At 36.2% G+C, this 18,629-nt stretch overlaps 1 protein-coding gene across 4 annotated transcripts in view; it reads right to left on the bottom strand.

Annotated features, from left to right (window-relative positions):
- Positions 1–18,629, bottom strand: part of LOC100113816 (programmed cell death 6-interacting protein) — a 374,789-nt gene that overhangs the window by 134,870 nt on the left and 221,290 nt on the right. For all 4 annotated transcript variants that reach the window (XM_031928159.2, XM_031928160.2, XM_031928162.2 and 1 more), the window contains one exon: positions 1,356–1,505. In XM_031928159.2, the coding sequence (XP_031784019.1) occupies positions 1,356–1,505 (150 nt within the window). The remainder of the gene's footprint in view (positions 1–1,355; positions 1,506–18,629) is intronic.

Here is an 18,629-nt window from a genome sequence, read left to right as displayed (position 1 = left end):
GATTAAAATGGCCCACCCTGTATGTCAACCAGCCTTTCCAGGGTTTTGAGTAAAAACGAGGTCATACTGATTCACCTCAAGTCCCTTGCGACCGCGTAATGTGTCTTACCTACTTTGGGCGGGAAAACTACCCCCTCCTGCCCTATTCTTCCGGCACATAACCCAGTGCCAGACAGGCTCGGTATAATTTCTCCAAGGCTGGGACCAATACGTCTATGCCCTGCTGCAGCAGAGCCGGGAAAATACTGTCCGGACCTGTCGCCTTGTAGGGCTCGAACGTCCCTATAGCACACCTTATCCTTGCCTTGTCTGTTACCGGTTTCGTTAGTCTCCAGTCCTCTCCGCGGGCTATCAGCTGAACGGCCTTTGACCCCGCCCCTTCCCTGAAGTCTGGAAAGTGGGTTTCTATCAGGCCCTCTAGGGCCTCCTGTCCATTCTGAAACGCTCATCACTTCTTCTTACTGGTCCTTGGTACTTTTTTAATATTAGATTTTAATAAAAGAAATAATAAGTCTAATATTTATTAGAAAAAGTAATAAACATTTGAAAATCTGAACCGTGGATCCGAATTCAGAGTTGGAATAAATCGATTTTACTTTAAATTATTATTTAAAGAATAATATAAAAAGAAAATTGATTGTAAATGAATTAAATAATAATAATAATAGTAGGTCCGGGATTGTGGGTAATGGATATGCAACGCAATAATTATAAACTCTTGTTTATATTTAAAATAGTGTGTATATTAACAAAAATAATTTAACATAAGAATAATGCCTATTATTGCTATTATTCTTTTTAAATCAGATTTAGTTACAATTTTGTTTATTTTTTGATGAAGACTTCTGTTATGCGATTATTAAATATTATTAAATTCTACGTTTAATTTTGCAGTAGAGTATGTGTTAGAGCGCTTAAAAGTGCTGCTCGAATTTTATAATTATTAAATTCTACGCTTAATTTTGCAGTAGATTTCTGTATATGTACTAAGGCGCTTAAAAGTGCAGCCAGAGTAGACTAGGGCGCTTGAAAATGCTGCCGCTAGTGATTGAACACAGGCCTCGCATGGCCTTTTATAGGGCGCTAAGCGAGCGCTGATCGAGCCGCCGAAAATATTCGCACGTTCACACAATCATACTATTATAGTCTCTTTATCGGTTTTCTATCTGGAGTCTAGTTATCTTATCTTTTGCTACATTCTAATAGAAAGGATGTTGATTGAATTATTTTATGACAACTATTCTTACTAATTTTTAAGTTTTAATGTATTAAAAATGCGAAAGAAGTGAGCATTTTCCAATACTTTGTAAACTATTTTCTTGGATAAATAAATAAATAAATAAGTCAATAAATACCTGGGTTAAATCATTGTAGAATTTTACGCCTTCCTGTAAATTATTTTTTATCTCCTTGAAAGCATCATAAGCCAAGGCCAATTTACAAAGCATTTGTTCACGACTACTCCCACTAGAAGATTGTTCTTTAGAGAATTCCATGTGCTTTGACTGCAAAAAGACGAATATTATATATACCTATGGATACCTACATTAATCAAGTATTTTTTTAAATGTTTTTTTTCCAAATAACACTTAATTTTATTAAAAAACCGCTGCCAATTCTTTGGCACTGAAACGTCACCACTCTGCTCAATCCTATGCACAATGTTTGTGCAGCGTGATTCACACACATTCACATTTACTAACCTACATCGTAATTATGATGATAGGTCGAATATAGAAAAGTGATTTTATGTTATTTAGAATTAATTATATTCAGATCCGGGATATCAGGTAGTGGAGAATTATTACAATAATTAGATTTGGATAGTGTATTTTGATAATAAAAATAAATATATTCAATCAATGAATATAAGAAAAAATATTGCACATATTCAATGTAACAAAACTAAATCAATAAATCCGCTTTGATTTTTACAATATAATTTAGACCAATAAGCTTAAATTTGCGTTATTGTGTCTTAGTCGCTTTAGTTGTGTTATCTTGTCTCATTTGAGAATTTTATAAGTATAGAATTCATTCGAAGTGTTAGACAGATACGCGGTATTGGCGTTATCGTGTCTGCTTTGGAAATTTCACAAGTATAAAAATTGTATAAATTTTTCTTAGTGTTTACCTGCTCAAAGCGTAAGTTGCTCAAGAGCAGGGACTTTAGTTGCGCTGGCGCTTAAGTTGCACATCGGCTAGTGACTGGCCATAGGCCACGCATGACCTTATAAAGGCTACGGAGAGAGCGGAGATCGAGACGCCGGAAAAACTCGCACATTTACACATCACAGTTACATTCACACTTATATACATTTTACATTCACACCTGCTTGTAACAATGCACGCGCCGCACTGCCGCTGCGTCATAACTCCAACTCTCGCTTACTCAAACTAACGCGCCCACTGCGCAGCTTGCTTCGCGATATATACAGGTATATGTATGCTCCCGGTTCCGTAATTAAATGTTGTTAGCAACAAGTATAGTGTGAAAAATATTAATTAAATTTATTAGCTACGTATACAACGGATGGATAGTAATATTTAATTAATATGTTTTAGTAATGTCTTCTATTAGGTCTGAGGAGGCATGTTTAAAGTACATTTTGAGCCCGGGTAGAGTAAAGAAGACGGTCCGGATCTTTCTCAAAGCCGTGGCAAGTGACTAAAAACACTTATTATATATAGTAAAATGTCATGAATTTTGGTCAGTGATTTTGTATGGTATATATATGATATTTCTCGGTAGAAATAGTGTATAGTGTAAATATTTACAGTACATATTTTTTGTTTTTTAATTTACGTAAGAAGAAAAAATTTTTATCGGACGAATATTTTGTTGTTTTTTTTTTTTGCAGGATTTAACCCAGGCTGGACCCCTTAACACTACAATGGTCACCTCGCTTGCTGACGCTTGCTCGTTTGTAATTCGATGGAGACTCAGTTAAATATTTACATTATAAATAAGTACATTTTAAATATGATTTTTTAGCATTTAAATTTTAAATAAGATAAAAGTTTACACTTTTAGAATATTTTTATATCATAACATTATTTAAAAAGACAGATTCTTTTTTAATAGTCGAAAATTGAATTTCATTTCTTTATTCTGTACTAGCTAAAAACTCACTCGCTAACGCTCGCTCGTTATGTTTAAACATTGATTCAAGTTTTAAATATATATAATTCACAAATTTATAATAATAAAAATATGAAACAAAAACAATAAAAAAATAATATACCATTATTAAAATATAATTTTATTTCAAAACTAGAAGTAATTACATCATAACATTAAAGCATAATAGTTATTATTTTAATTTAAATTAAATTCGAAGAATGTATTGTTATTGAGTAATATTATGTAGTTGTATATAAGTAATGAAGCTCAAAAATGAAAACCCTTTGAAGCAGCTACCCTATACTTCGAGACTCCTTATACTATTTTATTTTAAAGAGTACGTTGGCAAATCGGAGAAAGGCAAGTAAGAGCGAGCTTCGACGTTCTGAAATCAAAACTAGCTACTCCAGGTTTTGAAGCTCCTCATAAGAAAGTACTTTTAAAAGCAAGTACGTCAGCAAATCGGAGGAGGCGAGCGCGAGCTAGCATCAAAGCTCCGAAATGGAAAATCTTAAAATCAGCTACCCTATACTTCGAGACTCCTTATACTATTTTTATTTATTTATTTTTTAAGTACGTCGGCAAATCAGAGGAAGGCGAGCAAGAGCGAAATTGAATGCTCCGAAACAGCAACCCTCAAAACCAGCAACCCCACGCTTCAAGACTCCTTATACGAGAGGTTTTTTTTTTAAATGAGATGCGACGTGTAGCCTGCTCGGCTACACGTGTACACTATCACTAAAATTATCCGCACAAGTAATGTTGTTCCCTGCTGCAATGTATCATGCAGCAGAGGAACAATAACAGTGTTTATCGTAGTGCCGAGGGAGATAACCTCACCTGCCAACCACGCGGAGCAACGGTGGCTCCCCTGCAGGGTTGGCAGGCGACTATGCGGTACGCGCAGTGATGGAGAGAGAGAGAGAGAGAGAAAGAGAGAGAGAACGCGCCGCGGGAAAGCGCGCGCGGAGAGAGGGGTTCCCGCGCGAAGGCTTTTTGCCACCGCGATTAGTGGGGGGAGCGTGCATACACCACTAGCACGCACCACTAACCGAGCCATGTCGCAACACTGGTGCGACCCAGTGCGCTAGTGGAAGTACCGTGCGCCACGACTGCTCGGTGACTTACCTATAACTTCAGCGCTAGATGACGCGTCAGGACGATACTACGCGTTTGCGCTGTCTCTCTCTTGCTCGTTCGACGCGGACGGAAGGGAGCATCCGTGCGTTTGACGCCGGCGGTGTCGCACCGCCGTTAATTAATATAGAGGGCACGGATTCGCGTTTTTCCGGGAACGCGCAGGACTATGTAAGAACAAGACTTCCTTCTTGTACATTATCGTCTCGACCGCTGAACAAGCCGGACCGACTCGCGACCGTCAACCATTCTTCCAGGTGGATTTTGAGGTGGAGACAGAGGAAGTCGCCTGGCAGCAGTAGGAAGTTGGAGAGAAAGAAGAAGATCGAGTAAGTTGTTGAATATCCGACACGAGGTCCTCTAATAAACAATAATTATTGTTCGGTGGGTGTATTGGCTGAGGTACGCGACGCGGAACTAAGGTACGAGTGCCAAGAACGAGTGAATACTCGCATCGGGGCATTGAGACGCGGTCGATCTAACGAGATCCCGCCATTTTAATAAACCGTTTGAGCCGCTGTCGATTGCTCTGCAATCCAGCAACGTGCTAGGGGAATTACTCAAGCCTCTGTTGATCGATAAATGATCCAGCCTCGAAATAAGGGGGATCATTGAGTCGCTGTAGAATCGATAAACGATTCAGAAGTAAATCTGATATTGTGTAGCGCCGCTGTTGATTGCTAAGCGATCCTGCGAGCAGTATTCGCAGCCTCGCCGTACGAATAACCGCTATTCGCCTCGCCACTGAAGTATCCCTGATTGTGAGGATTGTCACGACGCTGTAGGTGATTTTCGCGGTTTTCAACATACATTCCTACTGCGAGAAATGCGACAACGAGGAAATAATGCCTGCGATTCCCTGCGGGCAACTATAACGACCGAACGCCATCTTGACGGACGCCGCGTCCTTTGAGTGCGACTCCGATGCCATTTTGGGACGATTTAAATACGGGATTTAGAGTCACGGAAGCACGGAGGGTCTTGTTTTTTTACTAGTAAAAGTTTGTTATAGTTCATCGAACTAGTACCCGGATATTATCATGTTTATTTTGCGAATTAGTTTAACAGTGAGTAACATAACGCGCCGAGTTTAAGACGGAATTATCACGGGTAACCTTGTAATCAGATCAAGTCTGATCCATACTGGGGGGTTGCAGAATATACGATTATTCTTGTTCTGAAGAAACAGTGTGTAATAAGCTTTATTTATACACCTCTGCTACGCCAGGCATACCTGTTCCTAGACCTATACGCTGTCCCCTTCTGTAGATGTAAGAGTCCGTGGTACGAAGATCGACGTAAAAACAAGTGTAATCTGATTGTTTGCGTTACCGGTTTGGTTATAAAAAGCGCAACGTATCAGAGTACGTTGGGAAAATCGGAGGTAGACGAGTGAGAGCGAGCATCAAAGCTCCAAAACGGTAAAACTTAAAACCAGCTACCCCAAGCTCCAAGATTCCTTACACAAAAATATTTTAAAACAAAAGAGTACGTCGGAAAATCAGAGGAGGGCGAGCGAGATCTAGCATCAAAGCTCTGAAACGGCAACACTTTAAACCAGCTACCCCACGTTCCGAGACTCCTTACACGATAGGTTTTTTTTTTAAAGAGCACGTCGGCTAATGGGAAGAAGGCGAGCGTGAGCTAGCATCAAAGCTCTGAAACGGCAAAACTTAAAACCAGCTACCCCACACTCTGAGACTCCTTATACGAGAGTTTTAAAAATAAAGAGCACGTCGGCAAATCGAAGGAAGGCGAGCGATAGCGAGATTCAAAGCTCCGAAACGACAACACTTAAAACCAGCTACTCTGAGCTCGTTTTAAGTCTAAACCATGCACCAATTTCGAGATATGTTTAGTGTATAATATAATGTATAACATTCTTTTCAGAGCAAATTTTAATATGAATAGTATATTACGATACGAGTTCGCAAAGTACGTTTCGTACGAGTGCATTTTATCGCCTGAGCGTTGCGAGGGTGACGAAAAAGTGAGTATGATGATCACCTACGCGCACGAGTTTCGTACATTATTTTTTGACACGAGTGTGCTAATCTTCGTTTTTTGCAGATGAGCGTGCGCGAAATTCTGAATTTCACGCTCTAGTCTGAAAACCAGACATTTCGCGCACGCTACGCAACTAGGAGAAATCGAATTTAGCACACAAAGTGTCAAAATAATATTTTTGGAAAGAAATATCAGTAGTAGGGGCTATGCGGGTTCTGCGCCACTTACCATCTGATCTGGCATTTCTACTATCCCAACGCCGGTAACTGTCGGTATGGCAGTTCTGCCTTATCGGCCCCCTTCCCTGTGTCATCTCGCGTTCAGCGGCACCCTGCATTTTCAGCAGCCCGCGTCCCCTGGGTAAAAAAATCGATAATCTATAACGATTATTCCTGCCATGCCGACGTCTGTAAGTCGCGGGCATATAAGCATCTGGCTGCTTATATCCGCGTTCCCTGGGTAAAAAAATCGATGATCTATAACGATTATTCCTGCCATGCCGACGTCTGTAACTCGTAGGCATATAAGTATCTAGCTGCTTATATATTTTTTTCATCCGTAGCGTACTGCAGTTTTGTGTCTACAGCGATAACGGAAGCAGAGGAAAAGTGAAAAAAAAATGATTTCCGAAACAAAGAATACGTCTCCAACGATAGTTGTATCGATCGATAATACAACAATCTATCAGGAGGTAAAGAGTGGTGAAGTAATTGTGAGAGAAGTGCGACCAGATCCGAGGCGCACGAAAAAGCCGAAAACACCTTGCGATTTACCATTACCTCTGTTTGCTCGCAACTTAACATGAAAGTTTTTTCCTTTATGCGAAGACCCCGCTGTTCCAAATACAAGCGAAAGACAGGTAAAGTGTTATATTATGATTTTAATTTTAAACAGTATGAGTGTATATGTCGCGGTACAAATCGTGTGTGAGTGGGTGTGTGCGTCTATGTGTGTGTATATATGTGTGCGTGCCTGCGTGCGTATGTGTTTATATGTGTGCGTGCCTGCGTGCGTATGTGTGTATACGTGATTTGTGAGTGCGTGCGGCTATGTGTGTATATATATGTGTGCGTGCCTGCGTGCGTATGTGTGTATAGTGTTTTGTGAGTGCGTGCGTCTATGTGTGTGTATATATGTGTGCGTGCCTGCGTGCGTATGTGTGTATACGTGTTTTGTGCGTGCGTGCGTCTATGTGTATGTATGTCGTGCGTGCCTGCGTGCGTACGTGTGTATACGTGTGTATGCGCGTACGTGTATATGCGTGTGTACATGTGTTGTGTATGTATGCGTGTGTATTTGTACGTGTGTACGAGTACGCGCGTGTATGTGGAATTTGATTGACTTATTCATATTTTTTATTTTATAGGCGCAAGAGCTGCAGGAGCCACTTGAAGAGCCGCAGCTCGATCTACAGTCGGAGCAGAAGCTCGATCTACAGTTAGAGTTGCAGCCCGATCTAAAGTCAGAGCCGCAGCTAGATCTACAATCGAAGCTCGATCTACAATCAGAGTTGCAGGCCCTTGAACAACATCATCAGGTTTTACACATTTTCATATATATATCTGAGTATTTGGATTATTACGTTATTATTTTCTCTTTATAATCATGTCTTTATATATCTTAGTTATCGATAAAATTAATAAGCTCTTTCGTTTTTGTTTTTTACAGGAACAGCAGTATTCACCAAAAATGCCACCACCATGCCTTATTCACCGCAGTTTGTTCAACTAAATAATTATATGAGTATCGATGATGAGATACTTTTCTCAACGTTTGATCTCGAATATTATAATGGAGTATCAAAAATGCCTGTTGGAGTAAGTAAACTTTTTCTTTGCTTTCAACACATTATTTCTTTTACTGTTGAACAATATTTAAACTTCATGTATTTTTTCAGATTAGTATAGATGAAACCGACGAATATGATGAGATATTGAAGTCACTCCCTACACCATCCGTGAAATCCGTGAATCTTGTCCAAATCCCTCCGTCCCAATAACACCTTCATATATAACATCAGCATTATCCTCCCCGATTTTATATAACTCACTAACAAACCCCCGTAAGCCAATATTAAAGTCAATAATCCCAGTAAACATTCCTCTTCCTTTTAATAAAAAACAATTTCTATCAAAACCATTAACAAAAAGCTCTCCTATAAATATTCCTCTTCCTAATAATAATAAAAATGAATTATTGATAGTCGGCTGCTCAACTATAAGCAGTTCATCCGATTTTTCAGAAATCTAATTACTATGATCTAAAATCTAAAATCTTTGATAATTTCTTGTTGAAAATTATAATTGTTTGAAAAAGTTGATTTATTATAGATTCAAACCGTAGTTGCTGAATACTATAAATGTCTAATTATGAGTTTAAATGATATTAGTTTAGGCGCTGCATTCTTCTGCTGAGTTGGTAGCAGTCATACAGGCGTCATTACTCTTTTATGAATTCGTATCAATAACCTCGTAAGAATCCCTTTTGACCTTGAATAACATGGATTATAGGAGCGCTACAGCTTTGCAGAGTCACTTTCTTTTCTCTCGTGTACATAAAAAAGTAAATCATGACGACATTAGTTGACGAATGTGTTACCGACTTGAAGTTTTTAGAAGAAGCAGCTAATCTTCTAAAGTCTCATAATCCAAAAGAGGTATTTGATCGATGGAAAAAACATTACAAGCTTGCTCTCAAAACTTTGCGAAAAGTCTTGAATAATAGCAGTCTAACAGTGCAGCAAAAGCAAAGTGTTTTACACATTACAGCAAGAGTGGAGTGTATTCGCCTGAAACTTAATACTTTAATAGTTAAAAAAGGTGGAACACTCACACAAAGTTTGAGTCAACGTATAAAATGGATTAATTTAGATAGTGCTTTTAAAAATCTCATGCGTACAAGCGTTATTGCTAATATTGAGCATATCGATATTAGTGCATTTTTAGATGACTCATCTAAGCTTTTTACAATACGTATAAAGAAGATTTTAAAAAAGTGTGGAAACGTTTTAAAAATAAATACTGTTTTATCGTGTAAGTTTAAAAAGTTAAGTGCTGAAGGTGATATAATTGAGGTGAAAAATTTTAGTACATCTAATGCAGAAATTTTCTTATCAATTTTATTAAAACAGTGGTTTATTGAGAACGTTAAAATACCTCTTTTAAATGCGATCAAAGAATTTCAAGATAAGGATTCCGACTGGACATTAGATTCAATTATCAATATTCAACTAAATATGAACAAGTTAAACGCAATGCGAGGTGGTAGTTCATATATTATACCATTACCTAAATTTATTAAAGAAAAAAAGCTTGTATAAATGTTAAAAATACAGACAATAAATATTTTAAGTGTGCAATTTTGTCCGTGCTTCATCCAGTTTATCGCCAAGATCATCCTGACAGAGTCATTAATTATGACAGATTTGATGGACAATTAAATATGAAAGGAATTGAATTTCCAGTAGCTTTGAAATAAGTATCTAAATTCGAAAAGCAAAATAATGAAATTTCAGTGAATGTTTTTGGTTTAGATGGTCGAGAGATTGTACCGCTTCATCTTACGTCGGAAAAGAAAGTAAATCATATTAATTTCCTTTTGATTGAAGCTGGAAAAGATATGTATGATAGTGATGATGATAGTATCACGAATTGTAACGATTATCATTACGTTTACATTAAAAATCTATCAAGATTGGTGAGTAGTACTCTGACACGTACAAAGAAGAAGATTCACATATGTGACCGATGTCTACACTTTTTTTCTACTCAAGAATATTTAGAAGCACATCTGCAGCAATGTAAGACTATTAATGATTGCAAGGTTAAATTACCAAAAGTTGGTAATGATATCATAACCTTTAAAAATGATAGATTTAAAGAAAAAATACCATTTGTTATCTATGCAGATTGTGAATGTTTATTAATACCGATTAATGAGTCAGAACATGATGAAGAAGAAGATGAACCAAAGAATACTATAGTATATCAAAAACATGATATGTTTAGCATTGGATATTTCTTGAAATGCAGTTATGATGATTCTTTATCTCGATTTAGCAGTTATCGAGGAGAAGAACCAGCATTGTGGTTTGCTAAGGAATTGAAATTGATAGCTGAACAAATAGATAATATATATGGAAATCCTATACCAAATCCCTACCAATCTTAGTTTAGAGCAACAAATATCTTTTAACGAGTCAGATACCTATCATATTTGTGAAAAATCGATAGATGGTAGAATTAAAGTTCATGATCACTGTCACTTAACCTTAAAATACCGAGGATCTACTCATGCTGGATGTAATTTGAACTATCAAGATTCAAGAATAATTCCAGTGGTTTTTCATAATTTAAGTGGGTATGATGCTCATTTTATAGTCAAAGATATATCTAATTGTTTTCCGGGCAAAGTTGATCTTCTTTCCTTAACAAAGGAAAAATATATTGCTTTTACTAAGCATATTGAAAATAGTGTGATAAAGCTCCGTTTCATCGACTCATTCCGCTTTATGGCATCATCTCTCGATCAATTAGATCTTTACATGAAAACAGACATACTACTATTAGCTGATGTTTTTGAAAATTTTCGTGATCAGTGTTTGACTGTATATGGTCTTGATCCAGCACATTATTATACAACACCTGGCTTCACCTGGGATGCAATGCTTAAAATTACTGGTATTAAATTGAAACTGATCACGGATATTGATATGTTACTTTTTATTGAGCGTGGTATCCGAGGAGGATTAAGTCAATGTTCTCATAGACATGTTAAAGCTAATCATAAATATATAAAAGAGCATTATAAATGCGATCAAGATAATGTATATCTCATATATTTAGATGCTAATAATCTTTATGGTTATGCAATGACACAATCTCTACCATATGATGCATTTGAATGGATTCAAGATTTTACAAATATAAACGTTCAAACTATAGACGATGATGCACTTGAAGGATATATCTTGGAAGTAGATCTTAAGTATCCTAAGGACATTCATAGTATACATAATGAATTACCTTTCTGCCCAGAGCATATGAAACCTCCTGGATCCAAGCAAGAAAAACTATTAGCTACTTTGATGAATAAAAACAATTATGTTATTCATTATCGAGCTTTAAAACAGGCTTTAGCAAATTGACTTGAGCTTGTTAAAATTCATTGAGTAGATTTAAATAGTTCCATGAGAGCTAAAGCAGAAAATGAGTTTGAAAAAAATCTTTTTAAACTAATGAATAATGCTGTTTACGACAAGACTATGCAGAATGTACGTAAGCATGTTGATGTAAAACTCATGACAAAGTGGGAAGGACGATATGGCGTGGAAGCTCTCATTTCAAAACCAAATTTTCATAGCCGTGCAATATTTAGTGAAAATTTAGTTGCTATAGAAATGAGAAAGACTAGTGTATATGTGAATAAACCTTTATATATTGGTTTGTCAGTATTGGATATTTCAAAGACTGTTATGTACGGCTTTCATTATGATTATATGTTAAAAAAGTATGAAAATAATTGTACGTTGTTGTACACAGACACTGATAGTTTGATTTATGCAGTAACCTGTAATTATTTGTATGAAGATATTAAATCAAATATTGAACGATTTGATACATCAGATTATCCAGAAAACAATGTTTTTGGAATGCCACGTATGAATAAGTAAGTTGTAGGACTAACGAAAGATGAATGCAATGGAAATTTTACTTACTGAATTCATTGGATTGAGAAGTAAAATGTACAGCACACGTGTTGATAATGTGGATTTTGTAAAGAAAATTAAAGGTATAAAGTCGTCAGTTGTGAAAAAAACTATTTGTTTTGATGACTATGTAGACTGTTTGCAAAATCAAAGAATTTTGAAAAGGAAGCAATCTATTATTAGATCAAAATTACACAATGTTGAAACCATACAGCAAGAAAAAATTGCACTAAGTCCGTACGATGATAAAAGATACCAGACAGCGATGAAACACTCGCTTGGGGACATTATAGAATAAAGTGAGTATAAACCTTTATAAAATCAATAATAATACATCATGTTATTAGAAATATTATGAGAAAATTTAAATTAGTATAAATTAATTTCAGGTTATCAAGTGCTGATAATAACTCAAGCAAACAAAATAAGAATCTACGTATTAGTGATAAAGTTTTGATTCATAATATGTGTACATGGACGTTTGCATATCAGAGTGCTCGACGTGGTGAATGGATGCAGGCTGCATGTGATCGTCAACGTTTTAGAATGAGGATTGAAAGAACGGGAGTAATTATTAATCCAGTGCTTTTAAAAAAAATCTCACAGTTTTGTTAATACTAAGCATAAAAAAATATAATGGAAAATTATGCGTATGTATATGTATATGTATATATACAGGGTGGGCCATTTTAATCAAAACAGTCTAATAACTCCTAAATTAAGCCATGAACAGAAAAATTGTTCAGATGAAAGTTGTCCAGGATCAAGGGGGACATCTTTTTGTGCAATTAGTTTTGAAAATTTCAAAGTCATTTGAAGGTCAAAATTTTTTTAAATAGGAACCCCTATTTTTGATAGTAGATTCGGAAAGAACAGGAAATTTTACGTCCGAAACGTCCGAAAATCAACATCCTCTAAAAGCTCTGGCAGTCGATCTCTGAGCAATGCCAAATAGCTATTCTGGTTAACATTTTGACCGAAAAAATATGGCCCAATCAGGTAACCATTAATGACCCCACACCACACCATTAAACTCCATCGGTTTTGATGGTCAATAGCCCTGTACCAGTGGGGATTTACAGGTGACCAGTAGTGACTATGGTACCTATTTAATTGAACATCACTGCGAAATATAGCCTCGTCAGAAAACATAACAAATCTGAAAAAATCTGGATCATTTTGTAAAACTCCTAAAGCCCACTGGCAAAAATTAATACGCATTAGAAAATGGCGTGGCCTCAGCTCATGAACTAATCTTATGTGGTAATCGTGATAGTGGAGATTATTGAGAATTATCAATGCTGTTCTTCGTGGTATACCGATTTCTCTTTCAATTTGTCGACTACTAATTTGTGGATTGAGATGAACAGCTGCTAAGGCGGCTATAACATTAGGATCATTTTCGTTGTATTCGTGGTGTCTGCGTTGACGACGAAGATGTCCATCACGAGCTCTTCGAAGTAATCTGAGTAATGTGTCGTGAGCAGGACGCCTTCTTAGAGGAAAGCGTTCAGCGTAGAGTCGCACCGCGGCTCTGGCATTGTTTTGGGTTTCGCCTAAGATCATTATCATATCAACAATTTCATTGGATTGATAATCGCCCATGTTGAAAATTTTGTTTATAATAAGAAAAACTATTTTATTTACATTCACTCTTTATTGAAATTGAAACTAAACCAAAATAAGAAAGTGACAACAAAAAAGGAGGAATTTTCAAACTGTATAATTTTTAAATCAAATTTGTAACTTCTTATTTTCTTACGTTAAGACATTGTGATTTAAATTGAAGACAGCGTGAGAACAATCGTTACAATTCATATTAGATTAAAGAAATTCAACTTAAAAAGAAACATCTAAACTGGAAGTGATGCACTTTGGCAAATACAATTATTAAAATTTTTTTTTAATATTACAAAAGCAAAATGCTGTTTAATATTTTATCTTAAATAATGTATTTTTTAACATCCTACCTAAATTGTTTAACCATTTTTTACGCTTTTGAAACGTTAAACTTTTACTTGACTCTGCTTCGACCGTGAATGAATTGACAACATTGATTTTTAACGTTCCATTTCCCACTCCCATTAAGAACTCAGATATTTAAAATTATCATGTTTACTTCAAAATTTACTTTTGACCACTAAAAATTTGTTAACGAGTGTTAAACAAGCATCCTAGTGAGAGACAAGGGGACGCACAGTAAACAAGCACCCTAGTGAGAGGCAAGGGGACTCACGTTAAAAAAGCACCCCAAAGGGAACATAATCCTAATACGTCCACGTCGTTGTTCCTGGGTAGCGCTGAAATTTGGGATTTATTTTGTTTTAGATAAATATTTTCATGGTCATTGTCACATTGGGTTTGAATATTCATCATAAAAGTACATTAACTACGATTATTCTATCAGAAAATGCGATTAAATAGTAATTACAGTATTTCTTAACATTTGACCTTGAAATGTCCTTGTGAAGGTCATAAAAAAAATTTTGAAATACTGTTTCGGACGTAAAATTTCCTGTTCTTTCCGAATCTGCTATCAAAAATACGGGTTCCTATTTAAACAAAAAATTTGACCTTCAAATGACCTTGAAATTTGAGTTCAAGGTCGAAACTAATTGCACAAAAAGATGTCCCCCTTGATCCTGAACAACTTTCATCTGAACAATTTTTCTGTTCATGGCTTAATTTAGTTAAGCCATGAAGTTATGAGTTATTAGACTGGTTTGATTAAAATGGCCCACCCTGTATATATATACAGGGTGACCCAATTTAAACGGGCACCGCTCATAACTCGTCAGGGACAGCCACAATCGAAAAAATGGTAGAGACCAAAGTTGTAGGATATCGAAGGGGCAACCCGATGGTGACCTTGGATTTGACTTTGAACGCGTTTTTCAAGGTCATTTGAAGGTCAACTTTGGTTTTTTAAATAGGAACCCCATTCTTTTATTGCCGGAATGGAAAGAGCGGTAAATTTTACGTTCAGAATGGTATGTTCGGTTGCGGCACTGAAGGTCATCGCAAGGTCATGCAGCCAGAATGAAACCCCGCCTACGTAATTCCTCTAGCAACGCCAAATTAAAAAAATTGGTAGAGACCAAAGTTGTAGGATATCGAGGGGACAACCCGATGGTGACCTTGGATTTGACCTTGAACGCGTTTTTCAAGGTCATTTGAAGGTCAACTTTGGATTTTTAAATAGGAACCCCATTCTTTTATTGCGGGAATGGAAAGAGCGGTAATTTTTACGTTCAGAATGGTATGTTCGGTTGCGGCACTGAAGGTCATCTCAATGTCCTGCAGCCAGAATGAAACCCCGCCTACGTAATTCCTCTAGCAACGCCAAATTAAAAAAAAGTGGTAGAGACCAAAGTTGTTGTATAGGGGGGGGGGGGAGAATTGTGACCTCGAATTTGAGCCAGTCCTACAAGGTCATTTCAAGGTCAAATTATTTTTTTCAAACTTTACTTTTACTTTGTATCCGAGATGAAATCCCTTCTTAGATGTTCTCTGTCCAGCGGCCAAGACGCAAATGAGCCCTCGCTAGCGTCCAAACATAAGTCTCGCTATTCCCCGAATGATCCCTTCCGACGGTTAACTTGCGAATGACTCCTCTAGGTGGTCGCCACCTACCTACCCGAACTCCTGATGTGCGAAAAATAAAAATGGCTCCCGAAATAAGCCTTTTAAAATAAGTCCCGCGCTCAGTCTTGCCACCGCGACTATGTCGAACCTTCCCCTACGACGCTTAACTCACGAATGATTTTCAAGCAGGCGCCCCGGCCCCGCGCCGTACCTGCCGCCCGAACTTTCGATTTGCAAAAATAAAAATAGCCTCCGAAAATTGTCGAAAGAGTCTCACACTCGGCCTTCCGCCAAAAATATTAACGAAAATTTTTATTAAAAAGCCAATCATCGATACAGAAAAAGATTAAGTAAAACATCGAAGTATTGTAGAAAAACGTCAAAGTTTGATAAAAACGTAAAAAAAATATTAAATGTTTTATTTTTAAAAAATCATAAATTGATAAACCGTAATGCCAAAATATGAATAGAATTTTACAATAAAAAGCCATCGATACAGAAAAAGAAAAAGTAAAACATCGAAGTATAAAGTAAAAAAGTTTTTATATTTATTTTACACACATTTATTATTTGAATCAGAAATAAATTGCATTATGTTTTTTTAAATAACGTTGTTGTTTTTCCATTTAATTTATTCATAAATTATTATTGTTTTAAGTATACATAGATATACATACATACGTATGTTTGTATACATATGCTATACACACATGCATGTAAACACGCATGTTGAAAATACATATGTATAAGCAGAATTATAAAGTTTGTAATACATACCATGTCGTCACACAGATTATACATACAATTACTGGCAACAGTTAATATAATTATTTAGAGATTATTTCATTTAATATTAAAAATAATACGAATATACATTTTCTATTAAAATTTTTGCATTAATGTCTTGTATAAAAAAAGTTCTGCAATACGTAATGAAGGTATTTCTTGAAGAATCAATTTACTTAAAATTAAAAAATGTTTGATATAATTTCAAGTCATAGCGATTATTCTAGAAAATATTGTTTAAGAGCTAAATATTCCGATTAATTACCCATATTTTAAATGTATGTATAAGTTTGATTTCTCTTCATAAAATTTAATAAGTTAAAATAAATCTTTTACTAAAATACAATTTTAACTATTTTATAAGTTATCTATTAAAATTTACTTTTAACACTTTTGGAATTACAAAATATTTATTTATTATCTATTTCATAAAAGCTTCCTAATCAATAAATTATTTTATAATAAAAAATTAATAATTACTATTTGCAATTAAATAATTGTTTAAGTAGTTTTTTATTTATTATTTTTTGCAGAAAACAGTCTAAGTTCTAGTAATGCAGTAGAATTTTTAAATTTATTTAGATATTTATCGACTTCAAATACTTATTTAATAATTGAAAATATGTGATTTGAGTCATTTTTTTTATTTTTGTAATATTTATAATCTAAGTAAATATGCCGGACTATAGTCGAAGCGAAATTGTTGATATTTTATTGATTTTGGGAGAGTGTCGATGAAATTATAATGCAGCAGCACAATTATATCGGAGGCGTTTCCCAAACAGAAATCATCATCCATCTCGAAGTACGATCCAGAGAATTGAATAGCGAGAGAGGCGAGGACCTCAAAGATCACGACAACGTCATAGAGTAATGACTATCGAGCGAAATGATCCACGAGTATTGGTGGTGCTTGCTATGATTTATTTAGATCCTCATATTTCAATTCGACAAATAGAAGTACGATCTGGCATCCCGAGAGAAACAGTGAGAAGAATAACAAGACTCCATCGTTACCATCCATATCATATTACTTCGACCCAAGAGCTAACAGAACGTGATTTTGAAAGAAGGTTACGATTTTGCCAATGGGCACAGGAAAGATTGCAAAACGATCCACATTTTTTCAGGTACGTCATGTTTTCCGATGAAGCCACTTTCCATAATACAGGTCAACTAAACCGACACAATTCCCACTATTGGTCCATTGAAAATCCTCATTGGACCCGTGCAGTCGATCACCAACATCAATGGAGTCTTGTAGTATGGTGTGGTATTGTTAATGGCTATCTAATTGGGCCTTACTTTTTTGACGGTAATGTTAACAGAGATAGATACCTCCATTTTCTGACAAATGAATTACCAAATCTGTTAGAAGATGTTAATATACAAACCAGAATGCGTATGTGGCTTCAACATGATGGTGCACCTGCGCATAGAAGTTTAGATGTTCAAGATTTTTTAAATCAAACATACCGTAATAGATGGATAGGTATTGGACGTGGTGAAGATCATGTTGAGTGGCCTCCACGATCCCCAGATCTCACGAGCCCAGATTTTTATTTATGGGGCTTTTTGAAAAACAGCGTGTATGCGGACGCCCCTACTACTAGAGAAAATATGATGCAAAGAATCATTAATACTTGCAGAGGCATACCAAGGCATGTGCTTCTGTCGACTGTTGGAAGCTTTGAGTGAAGAATTCAACTATGTATTAGACATCATGGAGGGATTTTTGAACACTTAATTAGGTAAAGCTTAAACTCTATTTATAAAGTGATTTTTTCATGGTCTTGCCTTCATCTGCCGGTGTCTTCACGTCTTGCCTTCATAGGCCGGGCTATGATTCTTGCCTTAATCGGCCGGTGTCTTCACGTCTTGCCTTCATCGGCCGGATCAAAATGGGACCTAAAAATCCACCCTGCTACGTCCTCGTCGTGGGTCCTGGACATCAAGTTTTATAATGATGACAAAACGCAGGAAATGGTACGCTAAATGATTAAAATCTTTTCTTCTATTTTAAATTTACTACTTCGTTTAAAGTACATTTTACACGCTTTCAGGATCCGGAGTCGAAAAAGTGGGTGCTGTTTGAAAAAAAATAATTTGACCTTGAAATGACCTTGTAGGACTGGCTCAAATTCGAGGTCACAATTCTCCCCCCCCCCCCCTATACAACAACTTTGGTCTCTACCACTTTTTTTTTAATTTGGCGTTGCTAGAGGAATTACGTAGGCTGGGTTTCATTCTGGCTGCAGGACATTGAGAATGACCTTCAGTGCC

Source organism: Nasonia vitripennis, assembly GCF_009193385.2.
Source record: "Nasonia vitripennis strain AsymCx chromosome 4 unlocalized genomic scaffold, Nvit_psr_1.1 chr4_random0004, whole genome shotgun sequence".
Taxonomy (NCBI): Eukaryota; Metazoa; Arthropoda; class Insecta; order Hymenoptera; family Pteromalidae; genus Nasonia; species Nasonia vitripennis.
The sequence above is the reverse complement of the archived record's forward strand: the minus strand, read 5'-3'. Positions and strand labels throughout refer to the sequence as shown.